Source organism: Sparus aurata, chromosome 3, assembly GCF_900880675.1.
Source record: "Sparus aurata chromosome 3, fSpaAur1.1, whole genome shotgun sequence".
NCBI lineage: Eukaryota > Metazoa > Chordata > Actinopteri > Spariformes > Sparidae > Sparus > Sparus aurata.
Genome location: NC_044189.1, coordinates 30,358,290 through 30,380,861, shown reverse-complemented (window position 1 = coordinate 30,380,861; position 22,572 = coordinate 30,358,290). Strand labels below are relative to the sequence as shown.

The following is a 22,572-nucleotide window of genomic DNA, read 5'->3' as shown; positions in this document are numbered from 1 at the left end:
CATGGGGGAAAAAATACAAAGGCAAACTTGTCTCGTGGCAATTTTAATGTAGTAAATTCCTTTTTTTTTTTTAGCTGGTTAACCCACATTTAGAAATAACTATGTACACACACATTTTGCTATGTAAATGGTTTATAGAAATATACACAGTATAGAAGAGAAATGGTGAAGATGTTGTTTCTGCTCCCCTGAAGGTCTGCAGCTGTAGCTCAAAGGAGACAACAAGCATCTTCACATCAAAGTCAGCCTTCTCTGAAAAAAGCAACGACAGTGGTGAGTACAAGATTTAAAATGCCATTTACTTGCATAATGGTTACTGATTGCGTCCTTTTCTACATTTGATACTACAACCAGCCAAGACATTTGTGTTGTAGTTGTGTTGAATCCTTAACTGCAATAAATTCTCAGTGTTTCATGAAAGCAACATTAGCTGATACCTTTGTTTGCACAGAGGATGCAATCATGAGATAATTAATTGTGACAACAGACAAGATGTAAAGAAAGCAAATGAACAATTGAACATACACTTAATGTTTACATAGAGTCTGCAGAGCATTGTAGGTGAGGATCAGGTTATATGCACCCATTCAGAATCTGTACATCCTGAAGTTAATTGCAGAGAAAGAGCAGCAGCTAAACGTCTTTGTTGTCTTGTAGATGGATCAAAGTCTGACAGTGACGATGACAATGGCCCAGTGTTCTCCACATACTCCAGCAGCTCTGCGTTGGACAAACTATCGCCTGCAAAAAAAGGTAATGGCTCACTATGTTCACCAGAGGGAGCTGTAATATAGCAGCATAGATGGCTAAGGCCATAACACAAGGGAGATGATGGTTGTAAAACTTCATGAATTCAATGATACTTGAGCTCATTGTCTTTATAATATGCATATAACAATGTGTGACTCATCAAAGCGTTATACTATGAGGGTACAAAGTGGAGGTGGGGAAAAGCTTCTGACATGATTGATTGTTGTTGATAAGTCACTAAATGCAAGCAGTATTTAATGCTCTGTTTTTCAATGTGTTTTCTGTAGCAGCCAAGAAACCCTCCGATGCAGCTCCCAAACCCAAAAAGCCACCAGCACCAAAGGCAAAGAAACCAGACAAATCCATCTGGGACTCCGACTCTGACACTGGGTCCAAAAAGCCAGCACCAGCTCTTAAAGGTACATCTCAGATTCTTTGTTACTCTACCAAAAAAACCACAGCATAAGTAAATCAAATTCACATCACTGATGGTGAATGTTATGGTCACATTTTCTTCTGGTGGTAGGTAAAGGCAGGGGGAGGAAGAGGAAGGGCTCCGGATCTGAAGAGGATTACAATCCAGTGAAGAAAGTGGCAAAACCCGCCAGCAGAGTGAGTACATATGTCTGTATTTATCAGATGCACTGTTGGTGTCTGAGTGTAAAATGTATGCGCTGCAACTTTTAACATCAGTGATGATGTTCTTTTTGTTAAAGTTTACACATGCTGGAATAAGAGCTTAAATATCCACAGGACCTGAAGAAACAGCATCTCAAACTAATAGTGGCATCTCATCATCTGAGATCATGACAGGCCCACACAGCAAAGAACATATAATGTATATATTAACGGTTCACATCAAAGTTAAAGGTCACTTTATTGTCATATCACAATGCAGGGTTGTACAATGAAATGCAAGTTGTAGTCCCTTAATGCTACAAAAGAAATAAAAAAGAATGTTGTGATGAAGTGTTGAAGAAGAGTTCAGTGGTTTCATGCCCTGAGGAAACAAGCTGCTCTGTAGTCTGGTGGTATGACAGCAGATACTTATGTGTCTTTTTCCAGTTGGCAGCTGGGTGAACAGACTGTGGTTGGGGTGTGTGTGTGTGTGTTTTAGTATCCTTTGGGCTCTGTGTAGACATGCAGGATTTCTAGGATTTTAACTTGAGATTCCAGAGTATACACCTCTTCTCATTGTCTTCCGCTTAGTATACACCTCTTTTAGATGTGAAATGTTTCGATGCTGTTGCCAACTTGATAACTAAGTTTCCGACTGATTTTACTCAAATACTGACGTAGATATTTGAGAATTTGTAAAGTCTGCTAAAAGTGTGTCAGTCAATAATATTGTTTTTACATAAAAACACAATGTAAATAAACGTATTCGCTAAGGAACATTTCAATGTGGTTCAGGGGTGATTCTGGGATTAGACCTTTAGGGCTGCAAAGCTCTCTCATTTTAAATCTATTCATGAGCTGAACAGTTACAGTTTTACCATGATAACAATGTTCACCATCTGTCCATTTTTTCCATTTGGTTTTTCCCAGTCTTAATTTCTCCCCTTGCCCATTTTTTCCCTTTTTGCACTGACAATCATACACAAACATACTGTATGCAGCTAGAAGAGGATATTTAATCTGATAATAAATAAAGCAGAATATATATAAATACAGTGTATTTATGACATATACATGTAAGAGGAGGTTCCAAATTTTCTAATAGAATATTACAGTTGTTAATTTATGGAAATCATTGAGGAGTCCATTTCAATAAATGTGGGCAAAACTATGAGTTCTGAAGTACCTGTCTACTTCCTCACCTAGTTCTTGTGCGTTCTCTCTCTCTCTCTCTCTCTCTCTCTCTCTCTCTCTCTCTCTCTTTCTTGAGGTATGAGTTGTCATCAATTCACATTTGCTAATTGCAGCTGTCTTTAGCCAGTCCAGTCAGCTCTGTTACGTGTGTTTGTTTTGGAGAGTATGTGCCCTGCCGCAGTATTCTCTCATAGTGAAACCTCTCCACAGCGTGTTAGCTGCACATCCACTGTTAACAGAGGAGGAGAGAAACTAGCGAAACTAGAAAAAAACGCAGCTAAGACTCACAATGAGCTGAAACGAGTGTACATGCAGTAAATATTATAAATGATTTATTTTTAGTACACTTTTTCCCAGGGGCTCGAAAATAATAATAATACATAATTAATACATATTAACAAAGAAAATAATTATGATAATAATCATTATATTTTTTAAGTGTTGAGATGAAATATAGGTGTGCTTGAGCACCCTTAAAAAGAGCCTACAATGGCCTAGGATGTGATTAAGAAATGTGCCAAAGATATGAAGTAACCAGGCCAAAACATCAACTTGCCAGTGCTCTGTAATGGAGACAGCGTTTTTTAACTTACCTTAAAACACATTTCCATTTCAGGTGTTTACATGAAGTTCGTGTTACTTTTCAGTTGTTACATATGTGCATCCAAATGATACAAACTGATAAATCAGCCAGGATCTTCTCACCCCTTATTTTTCATGAATTTTGTGAATATTTTCTACAAAACCTTTGAAAAATCACAGCGTCAAATCCATAAATTCTTCTATATTGTTGTCTTGTTTAACTTTAATATATTTAATTAATGATTCTTCTTACACAACATTGACATTGTATTATTAAGTATAAAAATTAGGAGATGAGAAAGTATCATGAATTGACCACCGGTTTATTGCAGGCTGAGGCAATGTGCAATATTTCACACTCTAGAGACTCTCTTAGAGACAACTTGGACTCAGCTTACATAGAGTAACTGTAGAGTACTAGTGGGAATGCATGCAGTCAGGGTGGGAATTTTGTCATTTTAGGGGCAAGTCCATTTGGCCTTCACTTTTTTTTTAGGGGCACCAAGGCCACATGACAGGGCACAAAGGCCACTGAGTAAAATGTGTTGATTTACCTTTCAGACTGATACCATAACATTCTTATTTATAATAAGACATGGATTATGTATTAAAACATTTTTTAATACCAAAATCAAGTTAAAGTTACATTAAAGGGTAGTTTTTTTTAAGTTGGGTTAAGGTGAGGTGTTTTTTGTGACACCACACTGAATATTAGTGTTATTGAATATTTCTCCCAATAGAAATTCCCCAAAATTATGGCAAAGCATATTTTTTCCAAACAAAAAATTGTAGAATAACCAGCAGGAGACCACTGATGTGTGGAGTGATTTTGGTCACACTACACTCTGAATAATAGTGAAGTTATTGAATTTTTTGTAGTTTCTCTTTTCAGTGTTGCACTTTGTAGACGGTCCCTGCGCCCTCGGCTCACAGGCGGCTGATCATACAGACCAGAGTTAATGTCCAGATGCTCGTTTTGATTAACATACGGTTGTAGCCCGTTGTCTTCCTCACTACGGTAGGAAAGTTCCGTCGTTTGTGTTTAAACAAGGTTTCATTTATAAGTTATTGATCCGGGAAGTTCAAATCTGTGAATATATTTCCAACTTTGCCGGACTAAATCCTACCACATAAGTCAGTTACGTATCATGTCAAAACCGGCTGCGCTCGCTCGCTGTGCTGTAAGTTACGTTCTTCTGTTTTGAGACACTGCTGCTGTTTGAGAGGCTTTCACGTGAGATCATCGTGATGATGAGACTCCACCTGCACGAACCGCGGACTCATTGAAGTTACTGTGAGTGACTACTGTGCACTGGGTGGCTGTAATTAAAGGCAAGCCCACTACGCTGACCGGGCCAGGGGCACAGAGGCCACAGAGGCCACTGTGGCCGTACGATGAGTTTTTTTTCACACTGCATCAGCAAAGTGCGGGGCAATTCCCACCCTGCATGCAGTCAATGCACTGTGTCTATATTGAAACGTCAGCTGATCGGCCTGATTTGATCTATTTTGAGAACTCCGATCAAAACCAATAGGGGCATTATCGGCCGATCGATCGGTGCATCTCTATCAATTATGTCAGTACTCAAGCAGCCATAGATGAGATCCAGCCAGGAAAAGTAGGGTTAAATTAATTGAGGTTATAAATCAGAAGATGATCTGCTAAAAGAAAAATTACACTATAATATATAATGAGCAAAAATGTACTGACAGCTTTCAATACCTTTTGAAACTCTGTTCTTCACACACATTTCGGCCAATACAGCAGTTCAGACTAGCTCCACCTCAACCAACTACTACATTAAAATGCTGCTTACATATGATTGTACCAATTATAATATGCTTACAATATACATAATGGTTTAACACTCTCAGGGTCATTTTTCTGCGTTATGAGTACTTTTACTTTGATGATTAAAGTTAAATTAGCTGATAATAAAAAATGTATATTCAGTACAAGGCCTGAGGATTCCCAGACAACAACCTGTGTTTTGCAGTTTCAGTGCTGTAAAAACATAAATGGTAGCCATAAAAAGCGTTCACTGTCTGCCTTTGCAGAAACCTCAGAAACCTCCGTCAGACGATGAGGATGATGACAGCAACAGCCGAAAAACAGTGAAGACTCAGTCCCGTGACAGACCAGGCCGGATGAAGAAGGAGGTGAAGTACTTTGACGAGTCAGACAACGAGGATGATGAAGATGATGATGATGACATGTTTGATTAAAACCACTTGATCACACTCCAACACACCCCGCTTGTATGAAAGTTTCCTCCTCCTTCTGTGTTCCCACAGACTTTTGTACATTTCTTGTTCCATTTTCTTTTCAATTGTGGTGATGTTCAATGATTTTTAATGTGTAGGTGTTTTACACTTTTTATTATACATATACAGGTTTCTTTTTTTATGCTCATTGAAATGTTCTGTATTTGTCCGAAGCGGCTTTTAGAAGTTTAGAACGCTGTGCTTTAGCACATTTTAATTGTTAAAATACTATGTAACTTTTTGAACATGAAGTTGAAAGTAAACAATGAAATTACCAACTTTTGCTGCCTTCATTCTGTCCTGACTGACTGAATAATGTTACACCAGAGATTTCATGTAAAATTATTTTCCAACACTTGCTGATACTTGGAGTGAGGTTATGAAGTTACAGATGCCATGAAATGGAATCATTAGTTCCTTATTGTGATGCATGTTCTGCATGTCAGTGAGAGGTAAGTATGAGTGTAAACCAATGGAAAGAGTAGTTTTAAGTTATATTACAGTTTAAAGGTCAGGTCTTATCAACCAGATATAGACATGCTGCTGTATGGTCAGTGGATCAGTTATAAATATCAAAGGAAAGCATCCTACAAACAGGCTCTTGGTATAATTCACGACTAACACACCTCCAACATGCCGTCAAGGTGAACTTATTTACCATGCTTTCTAGTGAAAAAACACCCAACCATACCAGCATGCCCCGATTACTCTTAACTCGCAAGGTTTGGTGTCACTAACCTCTCCATCCAAAATGTTTTCATGAATAGGCCCCTGATTCATTTGTATTTTGTACTGTATGACCACACACAGAATTATCTACATGTAAATCCATATGAACCAAAAAAAAAGGAGCATTGCGCCATTTAAAGATCGTGAAGTGGAGCAGCTGGGAAGTATGGAACTGATAGGTAAAGGTTTCAGGATATTCCCCAATCCATTTTTCAAATGTTTATAAAGAAGGACATTTGTGTTTTACCATGCTTCCATTCCTTTACGGTGGTGTTAAAAAATGTTACTTTTAACTGAAGACAAAGTGTATAAAGGCATTCATTTGGTTGTTAAGATGAAGCCAGAGCATTAACATTTTTCGGCTCTGCTGGTTGTTAGTTAGCTTTTATATAGAGCAACATATCTTGATGTATACTGGGTGGGGCTCCATCTCACAAAGCGGTGGAAAAGGCAGCTTACTTATGAGTTGGCTATGGCTGTCGGTTTCACAAATATAGTTTATATATTAGTTACAATGGTAACTAATGCTGCAGGGCAAAACCTGCAAGAGTTTGTTTAAGCTTATGAATAAAACCACCTTCTCACCTGAGAGGAACAAGTGGAGCTAAGAGGATCCATCGATGGACAAAAGTATAACCGAGCACAAATGACACCCAGACCAGTACAAATATTTCACTTTGTATGAGAATCTATTAAATTGTAAATATAGAAATGTTTACTGTAGAATTAGGGATGTAAAACAAGGTCTTCATTGCAGATAATGTTTGTAATAAAATACGAAAAATGCAGTAGTCATGTGTACATCAACAGCAGACATGTTATCACTGTTAAAGGGTAAAAATTTTATGTTTGAAAAAAAACCCAACTCATTTTCCTCATGTAGTTCCCATTAATACTGACTTAACATATAAAAAGGTTGTGCATAGAAGCCATTGTAATATGCATGTCATAGTTTCAGTTGTGGTTTTGTTGTTTGTTGTTTTATTTTTTTAAATTTATTTTCTATCCTCATGTGTCTTGTCTCACTCTCCTTTTCCTTCCATTGTCCTCCAGTTTGATTGTCTGCTCCTCCCTGATGTGTTTCACCTGTGTCTAATTACTCCTGCCAGCCGTGGGTATATAGTCTGTGTGCTCTCTACTGCCCTACTGTCTTTATCAGTTTGTCCGTTTAGCTTCCCTGTGTCGGTTCCTGTGGCTCTCTGGGGTATGTTCCTGGTCTTTGTTCCTGCCCCCCCTTTCCACCCGCCTTTTTGTTTCTTTATCTACTTCTAATGCTGTGATTTACTGTAATTACAAAACTTCACTGCATCTCCTTTACATTTGTTTGTCTGAGATTGTTAATATTCCATCAGTTAATGGAGACAGTTGGTAACCAGCCTTGTGAGACCAGTTATAAGACAGTCTGAGAACACTGGACGTGAAACAGGCCCTGACTTGTGAGATTTGTTGTGTAAATGTAAGAATCTCTTTTAAAATGACCCCTCAACCTTTTCACTAATGTCATTTATATGGGGAAAATTTCCACTTGAAATAATAAGGTAGGAGTACATTCATACAATCAATCAAGTAACAATCTAACTTGGAATTCTTAAACACTTCAGATGTTGTTCAACTTAAATTTGGATCCAGCTAACTGGCCAAAATATAGACCCAAAAGGGACCCAAACTTTAAAAGCTAGAATAACTGATTATTTGGCCACTAAAGGGCAGCAGAACAAGTCTAATACAAAAAAATAATTAAATGTTAATATGTTGATTGTATTGCCAATATCACACTTCCAGCAGACATGGAGCAGCATCATTAGCATTTATTCTGAGTCATGATTTTGGCCTCCCGACAGTACCGCTAGCACCACTTTGGTGCACTTCAATTTGTATACAGACCAAATTAGTTGGTATTAATTACTGCGATGAACATTTTACTATCACTCTCTAATAGTTGTTGCCTGGGTTAAGATGTTATGATGGGAAGGATGCACTCACAACTTTTATTTAAAATAAATATATTTTATTACTTTGCCAAGACAGTTCATGGTAAAGTTAAACAGTATATGAACATAAAAAGCATAGGTTAATGTACAAACAAAGACAATATTTAAAATGGAGAGCTCAAACGGATTGGAGCTTAAGCCTCAGAGCATCTTCGGAGGTTGACTTAGCCCCATGGGCCAGCAGCAGGGGCTGATGGGATAACTCTGCGTCTAGACCCACCCTCCAACCTCATGCCCAGTAAGACATGACCATCATGTCTTGTAGTAACACGACTATACAACACTGGTAGGGTTCTCTGATACTGATGTAAAGAATGCGACTGTGGACAGTTTGTGATGTCTACCAAGAAGGACAGACAACAACAGAGCTACTGTCAATGATTGATATTGAGGTTCACAGTCATGTTTTCTGGATCCTAGCTAAGGTGCTTTCTCTGGGGTTAGACCGAATATGGGGCTGATATTGAGCTTTTATACCTTTAGTGCTATAGTATTGTGTAAGTTAGTTGAGTAGCCAAATAACACCTAAAAGTGCCAGTTTATGCAACTTTGAGTTTTAAATAAAGTAAAAAGTATTGTTTTATTACTAGTTGTTTGGCCACTTTGGGTGGCATAAAGAATGCATGAACACAGCATTGACATATTTTCACCTTGTAAAGTTGTTATAGCAAACATGTTAGCAAGCAGTTGCCCGTATTACACATCCAGCTAGGAGACAGGACGACATCAACATCCATTTGGAGTTGTTGCTCTTTACTCGGCAAATGTAAGTGAAGTTTTGACCATGCATTGTTGCTAGTTAGCTTGTTGCTAAGTTGTTGTTTGTCTGTCTATCATTTGAGGCAGGTTAATATAGTAGTATATAGTAATACAGTAGCATCTTCATGGTTTAACAGCTGTCCAGTGCTGTTGGAAAGTAGTCTGATGAGAATGTTTTTGAACCAGTTCAGTTAAATTGTGCGCGCTAATATCAACCACTAAAGCACTAAAAGAGCCTAAAATGCCCTTTAAGACTTCCGAGCTGGATGATCATTCTCTGAGGGTTTGTGATAACGTTCACATTTTGCATAGCAATTTAATCCGTTGTTCATCTAAAATATTTTTCTGACTTTTGTAGGGTTGTTGCTGCAGTCTAGCTAATAGACAAGGGGCATGGTCTACACCTTTAAGCACCCAACACCTCAGGCTGATATAAACATTTTTAAGATAAATTTTTTCTTGGACTGATCAGACTGATACCATTCTCTGCAGCAAATTAAATCAGTTTTCATACCCCCATATTGGTCAAACCCTAGTTCATTATTTCACCTCTCAACCAAATAGCTGTCGATTGATTGATGACAGCAGATTGGCTTCCTGTATTAGGAGGGGGGAAGCAGCTCTGTTGTTTGACATGGAACAGGAACAGAACATATCGATGATATCAGGTGCTGAGATGACTTGACTGTCCATTTCTTCCGCTCTCAGGCTTCTCTTTCTCATTGTCCTAGATGATATATATCTTTATGCTGTTTGGATTAAAGACCTGGATGCCCAGATCGGCCACCCAAGTTCCAGTTCCTCCTCCTCGTTTCCCCCACTTGAATGTGAGATGATGTTACTAAGGACAAATAAATGAGCGTCTTTTCCACAGAGCTGCCAATTGGAATGCAAAGCACACACCATTTATATAACATCTCTGCAGTGAGCTAGATAGTAGAGTATTACAGTTACGTCGGTACAACATTCAGCAGAAACGAACAAGAGTAATTCAGCATCATGAAGTTGTGTCCTAAAAGAACAGATAATAGTCCCTGCTGCAGTCAGCCACCTGAGGGTTGGCCTGTTGCTTTAGGGGTGGATGTGGACATTCTTCAGCTGTGAAGGTTTTCCAGCTTTAAAGAAGGAAAAAAAAAAGAAAAACACCAAGATACCTCCCTTCATGTCTCACCAGGAGAGCATTTTCTATGTTACAGAGATAGAAGTAAGTATTCCTTAACACTGCATATCATTCTGACAGACTCCATGACATTATTCACATTCAAACAAGTCAAAAAGAAAAACTGAAACAGCTCTGGTTTCCCTTATGATATGTATTTCTGAGCAGGGATGGAAAGCAGATGGGATTTATTATGTGCAGCTGAGACCCAGAACCCTTCACTGCCCTAAAAGGTTGTCTTACTTTTCCTGCTTCGGATCAGTTATGAGAAGCTGTTGCTGCCAGTCACTGCGACATTGTCAGAAACAATTTATATATCTCCAAACATGGTTAGGTGTTTAGGACAACATGTATTGGAGGATATCTGTGCAAATACAACAGGTGGTAAATCGACTGACTGTGTTGTTTAATCAGGTTTTGATTTCACATTTGTCTTCAAAGAACTGTTGTAAACTTAGTCGTTTATATTTATCTACTGTTGTCTATGACAAAAACAAACCGTCAAGCTCATGACAGTAACAGCAAGCTAGCTAGCTATTCAGTGCATCTTCCTATTCTTCTTCTTTTTGTTTTATGGTGGGTGGAAACCAGTGTTAAGGTGCATGTGTCAGTTCTTGCTCTGTTATTAGGGGTGCTGGATTATTAACACAATAATGTATTATGTGTATTATTGTTATTACTGTTATCATTATTATTATTATTATTATTATTATTATTAATAATAACATGATATCAATATTTCCTTTTTAACGGTTATCATCAACTCTGCTATATCTGGTTTAACTGAGAGAATGTACATGTTTAAATTATTTTGCAGTTTCACACAACAGTGATTTTTTTCGTGTATGCAATGTGACACATTGTATCATGTGATTGTTGACAGATGTCTGTGTACATGCCACAGATGCTACTCTTTTCTTTTCATTGTTCAAATGTTTGACAGAAAAAACTACACCCTCACGTTAGAACAGACGAAATGGTGTGTCGTAATCCATTTAAATATGGCAAGAGACATTTTGTGACAGCTCATGTAGTTTAGACTGTGTGATATGCCCAAAAGCTCCAGAACGATCATGTAAATTGACCTTAAGTTGACATTGTTTAAACAATTTCATACATTCTGTGCTTGATTTCTTTAAGCTGAACTTTGGCTGTCTCCTTTCGGTAGTGGAGGTTCTGCTGTTGGCTTTCATATTGTTTCAATACTACAACTGTGTCTCAGAAATGTTTAAGTGTTTCAGTTATTTTGTCCCGTGTTACAAGTGCGCAAGTTGATATCAGCAGTGAGGGATCTGGGTCCTGAAACAGGATAAAAGAGAGTTTATCTCTTATTGTTCAGTATCATGTGTGACTGTCGCTGTGGGGAATAACAGCTTCCTAGGATCATCTTTTAATTTCAGCAGGACCACCTCATCTGATGTGAGACACATCACTTACTTCCCCACCAATGAGATTAAGGGCTCACTTGTATCTACTGCCCAAAGAGAGGCTTTCCTTGACTGTACTTCTCAGGTCATCAGGTCATCTGGAATCTCCTTTTGCATTATTCAATGTAGCTTACACTGTCAAGTCTGAAGAGCAAGGCGAGTGTTTGGAGTGGTTCCCACCCCACCGTGTGCTTTCTACATAAGCGCACAATTGTCCTGACCCACATGGTCTGGTCATCATTGTGTATTAATGATTGCATTGTCCCTGTATTTCACCGGTTTAAACAAGACACTTCTGAAAAGGGAAAGAAAAGCGGGTTGAGGAGCTCTGTCCATAAGGCCATTACAGAGCCATGTGCGTTTGTAGAGCCCAGTTGGTAGTTCATGCTGTTAGCCATAGATACACACTCATTAGGATGACATTCAGGTCATTTTTGAGAAGTCAAAGTCGCCACAGGCTGTGATCAAAGGGAAAGCTCAAACACAAAACATAGCACCACTAGTTCACATGGAAAGCTAAAATTTCAAGAGCACAAGTGCTACATGTGTGCCAAAGCAGCAACAAAAGGGCTATAGAAAAACAACACTCTGTTACAAATTGGTTCTTTCTTGGTCATTTGGCCATGATTTCGAAATATCTTCCATCATTGTCACCTAAGTAATAACTGAGAATTTTGAGAACTTGGGGACATTGCCAAAAATAAGTCCAACAGGGAAAACCACAGTTGTTCAGATGATCAGACAGGTTGGAAACAAACTCACAGTTTAGCCAGATTAGCAACCACTTCATTTAAACACAAAACTGTCAGCAGGGTTTGCGTTATGTGGGAGCCAGTGGGAGCTGAGCTCCCATAAGGTACCCTGAACCAGTAAAATCACACACCTGTGAGGTTCCCTTATACAATAAATAAACATTATTTTAGTCACAAATTTATGTCCTAAACATTGGTTAGGGTTTGTTAATTTAGAAATCCCCATAAGGCTCAGATGATAACTCAAACCCTGACTGTCAATGCACCTGTCAGTGGACACAACCAGTCTGCGTTAAGTACGGTACGTCCAAGTTGAACCAGGAAATTGGTTTGTTTGGGTAATAATTCTGTTCAAAATAAATTTGGCTAACTCTTCTGACCACTCAACTACTACTTTGGTGAATCTTATTATAGGTTAACCCTATAGCTGACAGACGAGGTTAAGTACAAATAAAATGGTAGTTTTCCTTTTAAGTCAAAACTTGTAGGATGACTCCAGTATTACATTTCCATAGGTAATAACGCAAATGAAATTCCAACCAAATCTGACAAATGTCAACATTCATCGCTGTCAACTGTATCACTGTGGGTCAATGTAAATCATTTCTGATTCACATTGACTTACACTGATACAGTGTTACAGCTTGTTTTCAACCTGTTTGAACATCTGACTGCTTGTTTCCTTTCCCACCAGGCTTTGTTAAAGTGTGTCCAGACCTTAGCAATAACTGGTAAAAATAATGTTGCCATTACTCATAGAAATAATGAACAAAACTACAAAAAAGACAAAAGACCTCATTTGTTGTCAAAGTATATTGAGGTCCAAATGAGGCTATGTAACTTTTGAAAGCAGAGAAGCATGAATAGCTAAACTCACGAACAATAAAGCACAATCACGCTAAGTTTAATATACGTTTGCTCATAAAGCCTTACTTGTACTGGTATGACCAGAAGATAATAGGGGCTTATGCTAGGTAACGTAAGCTAATATAAGTTGACTGTGTGTGACTGAAAGTAATAAGTCAGGTCAATTGCTTCATGACTTCTTTCTATTTTTATGCTTCATGTTATCAGATTTTTGGTAGAACATTGTCATGGTCAAAATAATTCACAATAACTATATTATTGCAATATCTACATGCGCCGTGGGTGTGCCTTAAGGTGCATTACCGCCACCTTCTATGACAAAGTGAGAACCTAAAGAAACATAAATGGTATAGGAGTTGCTGGGTTATTCACATGATATTTTCATGTGTGTTATTAACATGATATCAATATTTTATTTTCTAAATATCACATTTATAGTCAATATCAGTATATCACAGCACCCCTGTATTTGCTACTATTAGACTGTTTTTTTTAGCATTTATCATAAACCTTACTTGTGTCTAGGGCTGCTTTTCAGCAAGTTATATAGAGTCCCTTTACACCAGGCACAGCGGGATGCTGGCTGTGCTTGCGAACAGGAGGCAACATGCCAGCCTGGAGAGACAGAATGTGGGTGCATGATGTCCCCTACAAGGATTTATTTTCATCTGGGTTTCAGTTTTGCCGTGCCAACATTTGTAGTCCCTTGTATTCTACAATAAATTTGTTTGCCTCGCAATGACGTCAACTTGAACTTAACCCACTGAACAAAGAAATCATTTTGGTAGAAATGAGACTATAGCCAGTAGACTAATGGTGAGGCCACCTTCATCTTTCTGTCAGCAGACAGGTAGTTTGAAACTAGTAGTCTGAAAATAAGTGTGAAACTGATTTTTAAGGTGGAACAAATTGTGGCACAACATTTGCTTGTTAAACATATAAACTGACCTGATGATGATAATAAAGTGCAATGTTGTTAAGTGAATTATGGTCTAAGGTACAGACTTGAAAAAATTGACCAAAAAAGCAACCTATGTGATCCCAGCCTGCTGCAGAAAAATCTCTGGCATTTATCAGCAACATAATTCACCCGATTTGTTTTGACAGTGAGGTAAACTGATTTACTGAGGAGATCCAGCCACCAAATGAGTTGATTTCATAGACCGGCTTATTTCTAAATCTAATCTAATGTTGGGTCTCGGCGGTTCATGTCGAGACGGAGTTAAACAGAAGTGGTAAGTCTGATGAGTGTGTATCAAAGGCTTCAGCTGTTGTGCTTCCCTCTTTTGAGGAAACTGTTGAACAGACTTGGCTGTCGATATGGAGAGAAGCTTTGCATTCTGGCGCTGTGGATGTACACTCATTCATGTAGAGACATGAACCAAGAAGTCTTACAAAAGACAAAAACTGTTTTAAATATAGGAACAAATATAAAATATTAGACTTCCATAATGTCTATATGCAATAACATTCTAGATAACATTTTAAAGGACTTACAGTTAGTCCTGCTTTAAACCTTGATGTATCGCCTCAAAGATAATATTTAAGACAATGAAAAAAGCACCACAAAATTCATCATAGAAACAGAGATCTAACCATAGAATGGTATGTACAATGTAAGTTTGCCAACAATATGAGAGATGAAGAGATGGAAATGGGGAGAGAGAGAGAGAGAGAGAGAGAGAGAGAGAGAGAGAGAGAGAGAGAGAGAGAGAGAGAGAGAGAGAGAGAGAGAGAGAGAGAGAGAGAGAGAGAGAGAGAGAGAGAGAGAGAGAGAGAGTAAAACCACTTATCAAACTCCCGTCATGCAGATAAGAATTTACACAGGAGACCTGAGGAGTATCATCTCTGGTTGTTTGCAAGGGCCACGCCCTTTCTATCACAATCCCTGTCTTAGAGAAACCATGCCAAATAAGAGCTAAAATTCAGAGTTATACACAAAGCACTGATCCTTTGAGGCCTCCTTGTTGACCCTTTCCTTTTAAGGTGGGAATTTTAGGGGAGCGGGCGAAGAAAAATAGGAAGTGTATATAAAGATAACGTAATACCAAGCAAAGGAGTTGGGGTAGAGGGGTTGTAAGGGGGTTAACGCCTTGCCCACCTGTTCCTTTTTTGTGCAAAGGAATGTCAGAGTTTTTGCAGAGGCGCCTATAGGTGCTTCCTAGGGCTCATCGCTGGGCAATGCAGCCATAGCCCCCTTGGTCTCCATGGACACCGGCGACTCAGCAGCAGTGGCGTCCTTGTCGGGGCTGCCCTCGCTGCTGGGACTTGCCCCTGCCTCAGCTGAAGTGCTGCTGTTGCTGTTGTTTCCACTGCTGCTGCTGCTGTTGCTTCCACTGCTGTTCCTGCTACTACTGCTGCTGTTGGCGGTGTTGCTGCTGCTGCTGCTGCTGCTGCTGCTATTGCTGCTCTGGCCGTCTTGGCCCTCCGAGTTCTCCAGCATCTCCTGGATGAGTGGCGGCATAGAACCTGGGATCTCCATCTTCAAAGAGATGACCCGCTCTGCTCCTGGAGGACCATAATGAAGAAAAATAATAAGGTTACAAATTTGAACATTATGTGGTCAGAAGATCAACTGATCATCATCCATTTTTTTTCGTTAGCAGATATCTGAGGCATAATGAGGCAGATTTATTTGCTGGTTTTTTTTTTTCTTAAAACTTGTTATGGTTCAGTGTCTTTTTCTTATTTTTTATGTTTTATTTTGACTCCATGCCCTTTTGTGTCTCTTCTGTCTTTTCAGTGTCCCCTCTGCATTTTTCCCTCTGTGTTTCCCTTCATTACCTTACCTGTCGTCTTCCCTCCTCACTCTCCTCACCTGTGTGTCTGTGTATTTAGTCTTTGCTCTCCCTGCACTCCTTGTCAGTTTGTTCGTTATATCCTCCATAATGTTCCCTGCTACTCCGTCAGTCTGTCTTTTCCTGATATCCCGTCTTGGTCAGTCGTTCCTCGTGTCTCCCATTTGGTATGTTTTGGTTTCTTTCTTCTCGCTTTGATTTGAACTTTGTTTTTTCTTTGCACTTTGTTTTTTGAGCCTACTTTGTATTTTGTCTGGTTCGCTTGTGTTTCTAAAATTCCTTAGTTTTTGTATTAATTCGGCTTTTGGTAATAAAGCTTGCTCTTTGTTTCCCCCATTTCCTGCCTCCTGTGTATGTGTCTGCATTTGGGTCTTAAAACATAACCTCACCTTAACACTACTGAGTGAATGCAGCAAGGTTTCTCTGATAATCTGCTATCTTGTGTAAGACTTTCCACTTCAGGAACCTCTGAATTAATTTTATGATAGTAATTGAATCTATATAATGCACAGAAATGTGAAGCTGCTTTTGGGGGCAGCAGAAAAAAATAAAACCAAAGAGTAAAACCCAGAATAGATATTTTTGAAGAAACAATGGATTAGAAGACAAATAAACCACTACAAATAGATCAGAGCATGTTTTTACTTATCATCAGTGGAACATAAGCTGGTAACGCAACCAGATAAACCTATGCAATGTTACTAAGTTTAAAAGATGGGATTCAAAGAAAAATATAAAGGGCTTAGGAGGAGTTATGGACATCTACAATAACTTCTTAAAGCAAGTCATTCTGAAGTCAAGGGACCCAGGTATGCCAAGGGGCAGGAGGGCCTTTGAGGATCTCAGAGTACACTTGGGCTCATGCAGGGTTAAAAGCTCAGAACTATGAACCAGTCCAGAGTGCTTAGCAAAAGTTCAAATGAGAGGGGTTTATAAGGAAGCAGGTTTGGAGAAGTTAAAACGGAGGTGATGTGCTCTGTATGTTCCCTGACAGGAACTAAATACAATCTATATGAGGTGGTTCTGATCACCTGATGAGTCCAATATTAAGTCTCCACCGATACATTTAAGACAAATATCTGGCACTTTAGCTGCCAGATGTTCCACTTTCTTCACCAGCTAGTTCCATACCTTCATTTTGATGTTTGGTATGTGTAGGAGCCAAATTGAGCTTTACTTTGATTATCATATTCTTTGTTCTTAGCAGTCTGTGAGTGTGCATTGGTGTGTGTATTTGTATATGGGAATGAGTGAGTGATTGTGTGACCACAGGTCTGTCCCCACCTAGAGGTCACTTAGGAGGCTGCTGAAGGTGGAGCCAGCATGAAGGTCTTAAGAACTGCAAGCCACAGCATCTGGCTGTGGCTGAGAGAGAGCATACAGTTTTTTGACCGTGCGTGACACCGTCTGGACCGTGATATTGAAGGCCTTTCTCAGTTTATTTCATATCTATTTACAAGTTTTCTGTAAAACAAACTGGTTACAATATATGTTTCAGAGGGACTAACCTGAACTACTCCTCCCCTCATCTTTTACTTGCACATGTCAGAAACCAACTCAGCCACAAAGTGATAGCTTTCAGGGGACAAACAGAGAGCAGAAAACGCTACTACAGTATATAATCTATTTAGTTCATCGGAGTTTCTTGCTGTCTCTAACGTTCGTTCAAGGGCGAATTGCGTTCAAGGGCTTAAAAGCCATGTTTATCTGAGGAGAACTGCAGATTTCTTTATCATATCGATTATTTGTGAAGTTGGGACATTTACCTACTGACTTCAATACAATATTTTTTTTTTTCAAAATCGGCCATGATGTTTTTCTCTGTAGAGACCGACATATCATTTGGAAGAGTCGTGCTTCTTGAGTCACAAGTGTGGCAGGACATGGCCGTCCCACAAAAAGCGCATAAACCTCAGCCTGCATCAGATTCTCTTTATTCCAGATGACTCACAGTTGGAATACCTGTTTGAATCATCAGTACATCATCTGATTGGTTCTCAGACAAGAAGTGAAAGGTACATTTTTGGTACACAGACTGCATTTTTGAAGATTTTTTTTTTAAAGAAACATCCAAGACTGATTTACTTTCAGATTCTGAAAATATTTTGTAGGACTCATTCAGCAACTTTGGTACTATGTTTGTTCACAACGCCAATAGCTAATGTATTGAGTTCTCTGCTGCTTTGGCTTCCCCTCAATAGCAATGGTGGCCAAGGCTTTAGTGTTTCGAGCCATCTGTCTGTCTGGCAAACTATGATTTCTTAAACCATTACATGAACCATGGGATTTTTAAATCATCTGAGAGACTTTTCTATGTAAGGTAACCTGAGGATTTTGTTTAAAAACATTTTAAGTGAGAAATGGGAGATCTGAGTGGGGAAAAATACTTCCGGACCAGCTACTATTCACAACTCTATACTGGTAGCTGCGACAGCAACTGTTTATAATTTCTCTAACAGACAATTTGACAATTCTGCACACATTCAGAAAGTATGAGGTAGGTAGCCTTTGAACTTAACCCTAACCCTTACACATTCTCATTTGTACAAATCAATATGTCAAGATCACAAAGACACAGGAGACTTTTTCCCTGCCTTCCAGTAAGAACAGGTTTATACGTTTGCTGTAGTTTTAATATTTAGCCTGTCTGACTCATACTAAACCAGAGTGCAGCAGAACACATCTTCCTCGATACTGTTGTCATTTTTGACTGCAATCACATCATGTGACCTCTAAGCTGGTATCCTTCCTACCTTTAGCACTGATGCTGCGCAGGTCTGTGATCTTCATTAGGGTTTTAGGAAACATGTGTGGTTTGCTGGGCCGACGCTTCCTCACATAGATTTTCAGAGCCTCCAGGAGCGGCTCCTGGAGCTGGTCCACCTTGGAGGGCTCCTCCAGGTCCTGACGGTCTGATGCACATGCACACACACAAATCAAGTCAAATTTAAGGCTCAACAGAGACAAATCCATGTCTTGACTTTATCTGATTGAGACAAGCTTGGGCTAATATATGTATCGCAGCATGAAGTCTGGTTTGATTAAGAACAAAGAGTTTATCTCATTATGTCAACTAATTTGCTGTGGCGCAGATACTGCAGGGATCGTTACAATTGGATTACCCAAGCAGAAAACTAATTTGAATCCTTTTTTTTTAGTAGGAGCTGTGATAACTGAGGTTTTATGCCTCAAACAGCAGACGGGGTATTCAAAGCTATGATTCTATTGAAAGAGCACTTCTCTGCACACAGTAATGATAGAGATGACTCAGTGGTCAAATGGACCTTCTAGTAGGCAGCTCCCTCTGACTCCAATGTTTTGACCCATAAACTCTCTGTTTTATCTACAGATACAGTACTAGCTAATCTGAAAAACCTGTCAACTTGTTTACAGTCTGTCTGATTGTCTGATATCAGATCCAATAATTGGCCATTGACTGGAAAATCTACAGTCTTCATTATGAATATATATATGTTTCTCTAATCAAAATCTGGCAGCCATATATATGTATATATATATATATATATATATATATATATATATATATATATATATATATATATATATACACATCAGATGTACACACACACACACACACACACACACACATATATATATATATATATATATATATATATATATATATATATATATATACTGTGTGTGTGTGTATATATATGTATTATTTTATTTTATTTTAATTTTTTTGTACTTCCACTGTACAATGGACAACGGAGGGAATTTTGTGCTGAAAACTTTTAGAAGTAACTGCTTCTTTTCTGTTGGGGTCAGGCATGGACTGGCCATCTGGCATACCGGGCAATGCCCGGTGGGCCGACGCACATTTATGGACCGGGCTTTCATAATTTAATCCAAAAGTTTTATTATAAATCATTTTTATCGACCGCGATGGCCCATTGGTTGATTTTCTTGAAGGACATTGGGCTAATCCAATCTCTCTCAGCCCTCCTCTTTTTTTTTTTTCTAAGTGCACAATTTAGAGGGGGCGGCCCATTGATCCGTCTTCAATATAGACAGTGAACTGAGCCAATCAGGATATAGTACGAAGGCGGCCCCACCCCTCCCTGCGCTGTCTCCTGTAACTTCTGCTAGTTTCAAAAGGTTGAGCACGAGGACTGACAACATGGAGCAACCAAAGAGAAAGAAATTGGGTGCGGAGAAGTTGCGTGCTAAGAGAAGAATCTCACTGTAGATGCTGCAGAATGTACTAAAATCACAGACATGTTCGCTGGAGGGGCTGCTGTAGCCTCCACGTCCTCTGAGACAGCAATGCTCCAGTAACAGCAGGTTGAAGGTGAAGACAGCAGCAGCGGGCAGCAGAGGAGCAGCCAGAGATGATGCTGACTGACAGGGACAGTGTGTATTACAGCCGGTAAGCAGGTAGTAACGTTAATACAGGGACTGTGAGCTGATGGAGGGAACGTTAGCTCTATTACATGAAGAGCTCTCAACGGGTCGGGCCGGCCCGACAAACCCGACCGGACCCGCGGGCTCTGGCCGAGTTAACGGGGGGCAGACAATTCATGCGGGTGTGTAGCGCTGTGTCGGGTTCGGACTGTAATTTTCAGGCCCGTTGAGAACTCTAATTACATGATAATGATGAGCAATGGCGATTGATCAGTATCGATATTAATTGGTGTTGCATACTTCTCAAAATCTGGCAGCCACGGTTTACAGCAAACGGTCAATGCTGAGAAGTGTCGGATGAGCATTAAGTGTCTATTTTAGGCTCCATCATAGCATTTTAGATATTTAGGTTAAAGGTGTGTTGAAAGGCTGCATAGTCATTTGAATGTGTAGCAACCCTCTATGCTGTGGTTAAACATGTTTAAAAAACAGATTTTAAACTGCTAAATGATTAGTAAAAGCTTTGCAATTTAAGTATTACTAAAGTAAGTGTAAAAAAAAAGTATAAAAGTATTATTAGCAAAAGGTTTGCCCACATTGAACAAGAGTAGGACTGTCAAATGCTTTTAAGACAAGTTGCTTTGCATGAGTTCATAAAGCAGCCCTGTTTTTAGCCTGATATAACAATTTTATAGCTTTTTAAAGGGAGCACCTTTTAACCTGAAGAATTAGAATTGAGCTGCTATATCAGGGAAATTCAGAAAATACATATTAGAGATGATTTCAATAAAAAAGATAAAATGATCAATTGAACTACACAGAGCAGACAAAAGTGGTAGAGTTAACAATAGATGCTAAACTTCTGAGATCTAGGATGCCGATGATACATTATGCTTGAAATAGAATATACCTTTACTCAACTATGTGTTGAGTAAATGTACTTATTTGCTTTCCACAATGGTTATTTGATAGACTTCTAAAGTAATAATAAACTGTAGATTTCTAATAAGCCTAAAGGCAAAAAGTTATGGGGTTTTTTTCCGGTTGTGCTCAGCTAATTATGAGGGGCCGGTCTAAGCCAAAAATGCCAGGGCCGATTTTTTGTCCCAGTCCAGCCCTGGTTGGGGTCAACAAAATTCAGATGACTTTCAGTGGGGTACATTGTGTCGATTGACTGATTAATCAGTGAAATTATATAAGTCACTTAATCAGCAAACATGACAAAAAGACATAATTGTGACAAAACAGAACAAATGATGATGTAGTTTTGAGATCTGGAAAATCATAATTCTTTTCTGACATACAGACTAATATTATCTTATTTTAAAAAAATCCCAGCAGATAAATCTGTGATGGAAATTGTTGTTGGTTGCTTCCCTAATTTAAACTAAGCAGACCATGGTAAATATTAAATGAGATATGAAAAGTTCCTTCAGTTTTCAAAGTGATAATCTTTTGAGTTTGATTGACAAACACTACACCATCGGGCCATTGGGTGGCAGTGTGTGCACTGACATGAGACAGCAACTGGACCTGCTGTAGAGGTGTGTGATTACAGATGCAATCAAAGCTGTCTTGCACTGTCCATGGATTATGCAAGAGCCTGTAATATTTGCCATCGATGAAAATGGCGGTGGAGGGGAGAGAGCAGTGTAATAATGAGAGGTGAAGGTGTGTAACATTTGGTGGAGGTACAGTAAAACTTCATGTGTGGGAAGAGGATAGAAACTTGTGTATTATCTGTGTTACTGACATGAAAGAGTTAGTCATGCATCGGGTGTGGAGGTGAAAAACAACCACAGCAAAACAATGCACTCAGTCAACTGACTCTGCCATGACATGGCTGTACGTCACCCCTCTCTCCTCTCCTCTCCTCCCCCCAGCCTACCCCCACACATGTTTGGCAGTCAGGATAGTGCTGCCTCACTGATAGCAACCTGTGGTTGACCTGGTTTTAGACTCCTGTGGAAGCTGGCTTACTTTCATTCCAAACTGAACAGCAGCTCCACTGAATATTTGACCAGCAGAATCAATACGGGCTGACTATGTTGAATGCAGTCAAGCATGGTTTGAATGTGGAGTGAATCAGTTTATTCATTCCACTTGATGTACTCAGGGACTACACTAAGCAACACTGTCCGTTTTTATACTGGGCAAGCAAGCCACCAATTTGCTGTCTTTTCGCGGCTAGGTCCGAGATTAAGACAGGAGGCTGTAAATTGGGGGTCTGTTTTGGTCCATCGATTTGCCGCTTGGAGGGTACACTTTTTTCCACCTCCATTTCTATGTAAATCCGAGCCGTAGATGTGCCAG

At 39.2% G+C, this 22,572-nt stretch overlaps 2 protein-coding genes across 8 annotated transcripts in view; one reads left to right on the top strand and one right to left on the bottom strand.

Moving 5' to 3' along the window:
• top2b (DNA topoisomerase II beta) overlaps window positions 1–5,687 on the top strand; it is a 40,494-nt gene extending 34,807 nt beyond the window's left edge. The window contains exons 32-36 of one of the 3 annotated variants that reach the window (XM_030413155.1): window positions 203–273; window positions 658–753; window positions 1,038–1,169; window positions 1,277–1,362; window positions 5,203–5,687. In XM_030413155.1, coding sequence (XP_030269015.1) covers window positions 203–273; window positions 658–753; window positions 1,038–1,169; window positions 1,277–1,362; window positions 5,203–5,370 — 553 coding nt within the window. In that variant the 3' untranslated portion in view covers window positions 5,371–5,687. Of the gene's footprint in view, window positions 1–194; window positions 274–657; window positions 754–1,037; window positions 1,170–1,276; window positions 1,363–5,202 lie in introns of all 3 variants that reach the window. The other 2 variants (XM_030413154.1, XM_030413153.1) reach the window with 2 other exon arrangements.
• Window positions 5,688–8,129: 2,442 nt separating this feature from the next.
• LOC115578680 (retinoic acid receptor beta) overlaps window positions 8,130–22,572 on the bottom strand; it is a 390,811-nt gene continuing 376,368 nt past the window's right edge. For all 5 annotated transcript variants that reach the window (XM_030411757.1, XM_030411754.1, XM_030411755.1 and 2 more), the window contains 2 exons: window positions 18,645–18,803; window positions 8,130–15,601 (listed from right to left, as the gene is read on the bottom strand). In XM_030411757.1, the coding sequence (XP_030267617.1) occupies window positions 15,255–15,601; window positions 18,645–18,803 (506 nt within the window). In that variant the 3' untranslated portion in view covers window positions 8,130–15,254. The remainder of the gene's footprint in view (window positions 15,602–18,644; window positions 18,804–22,572) is intronic.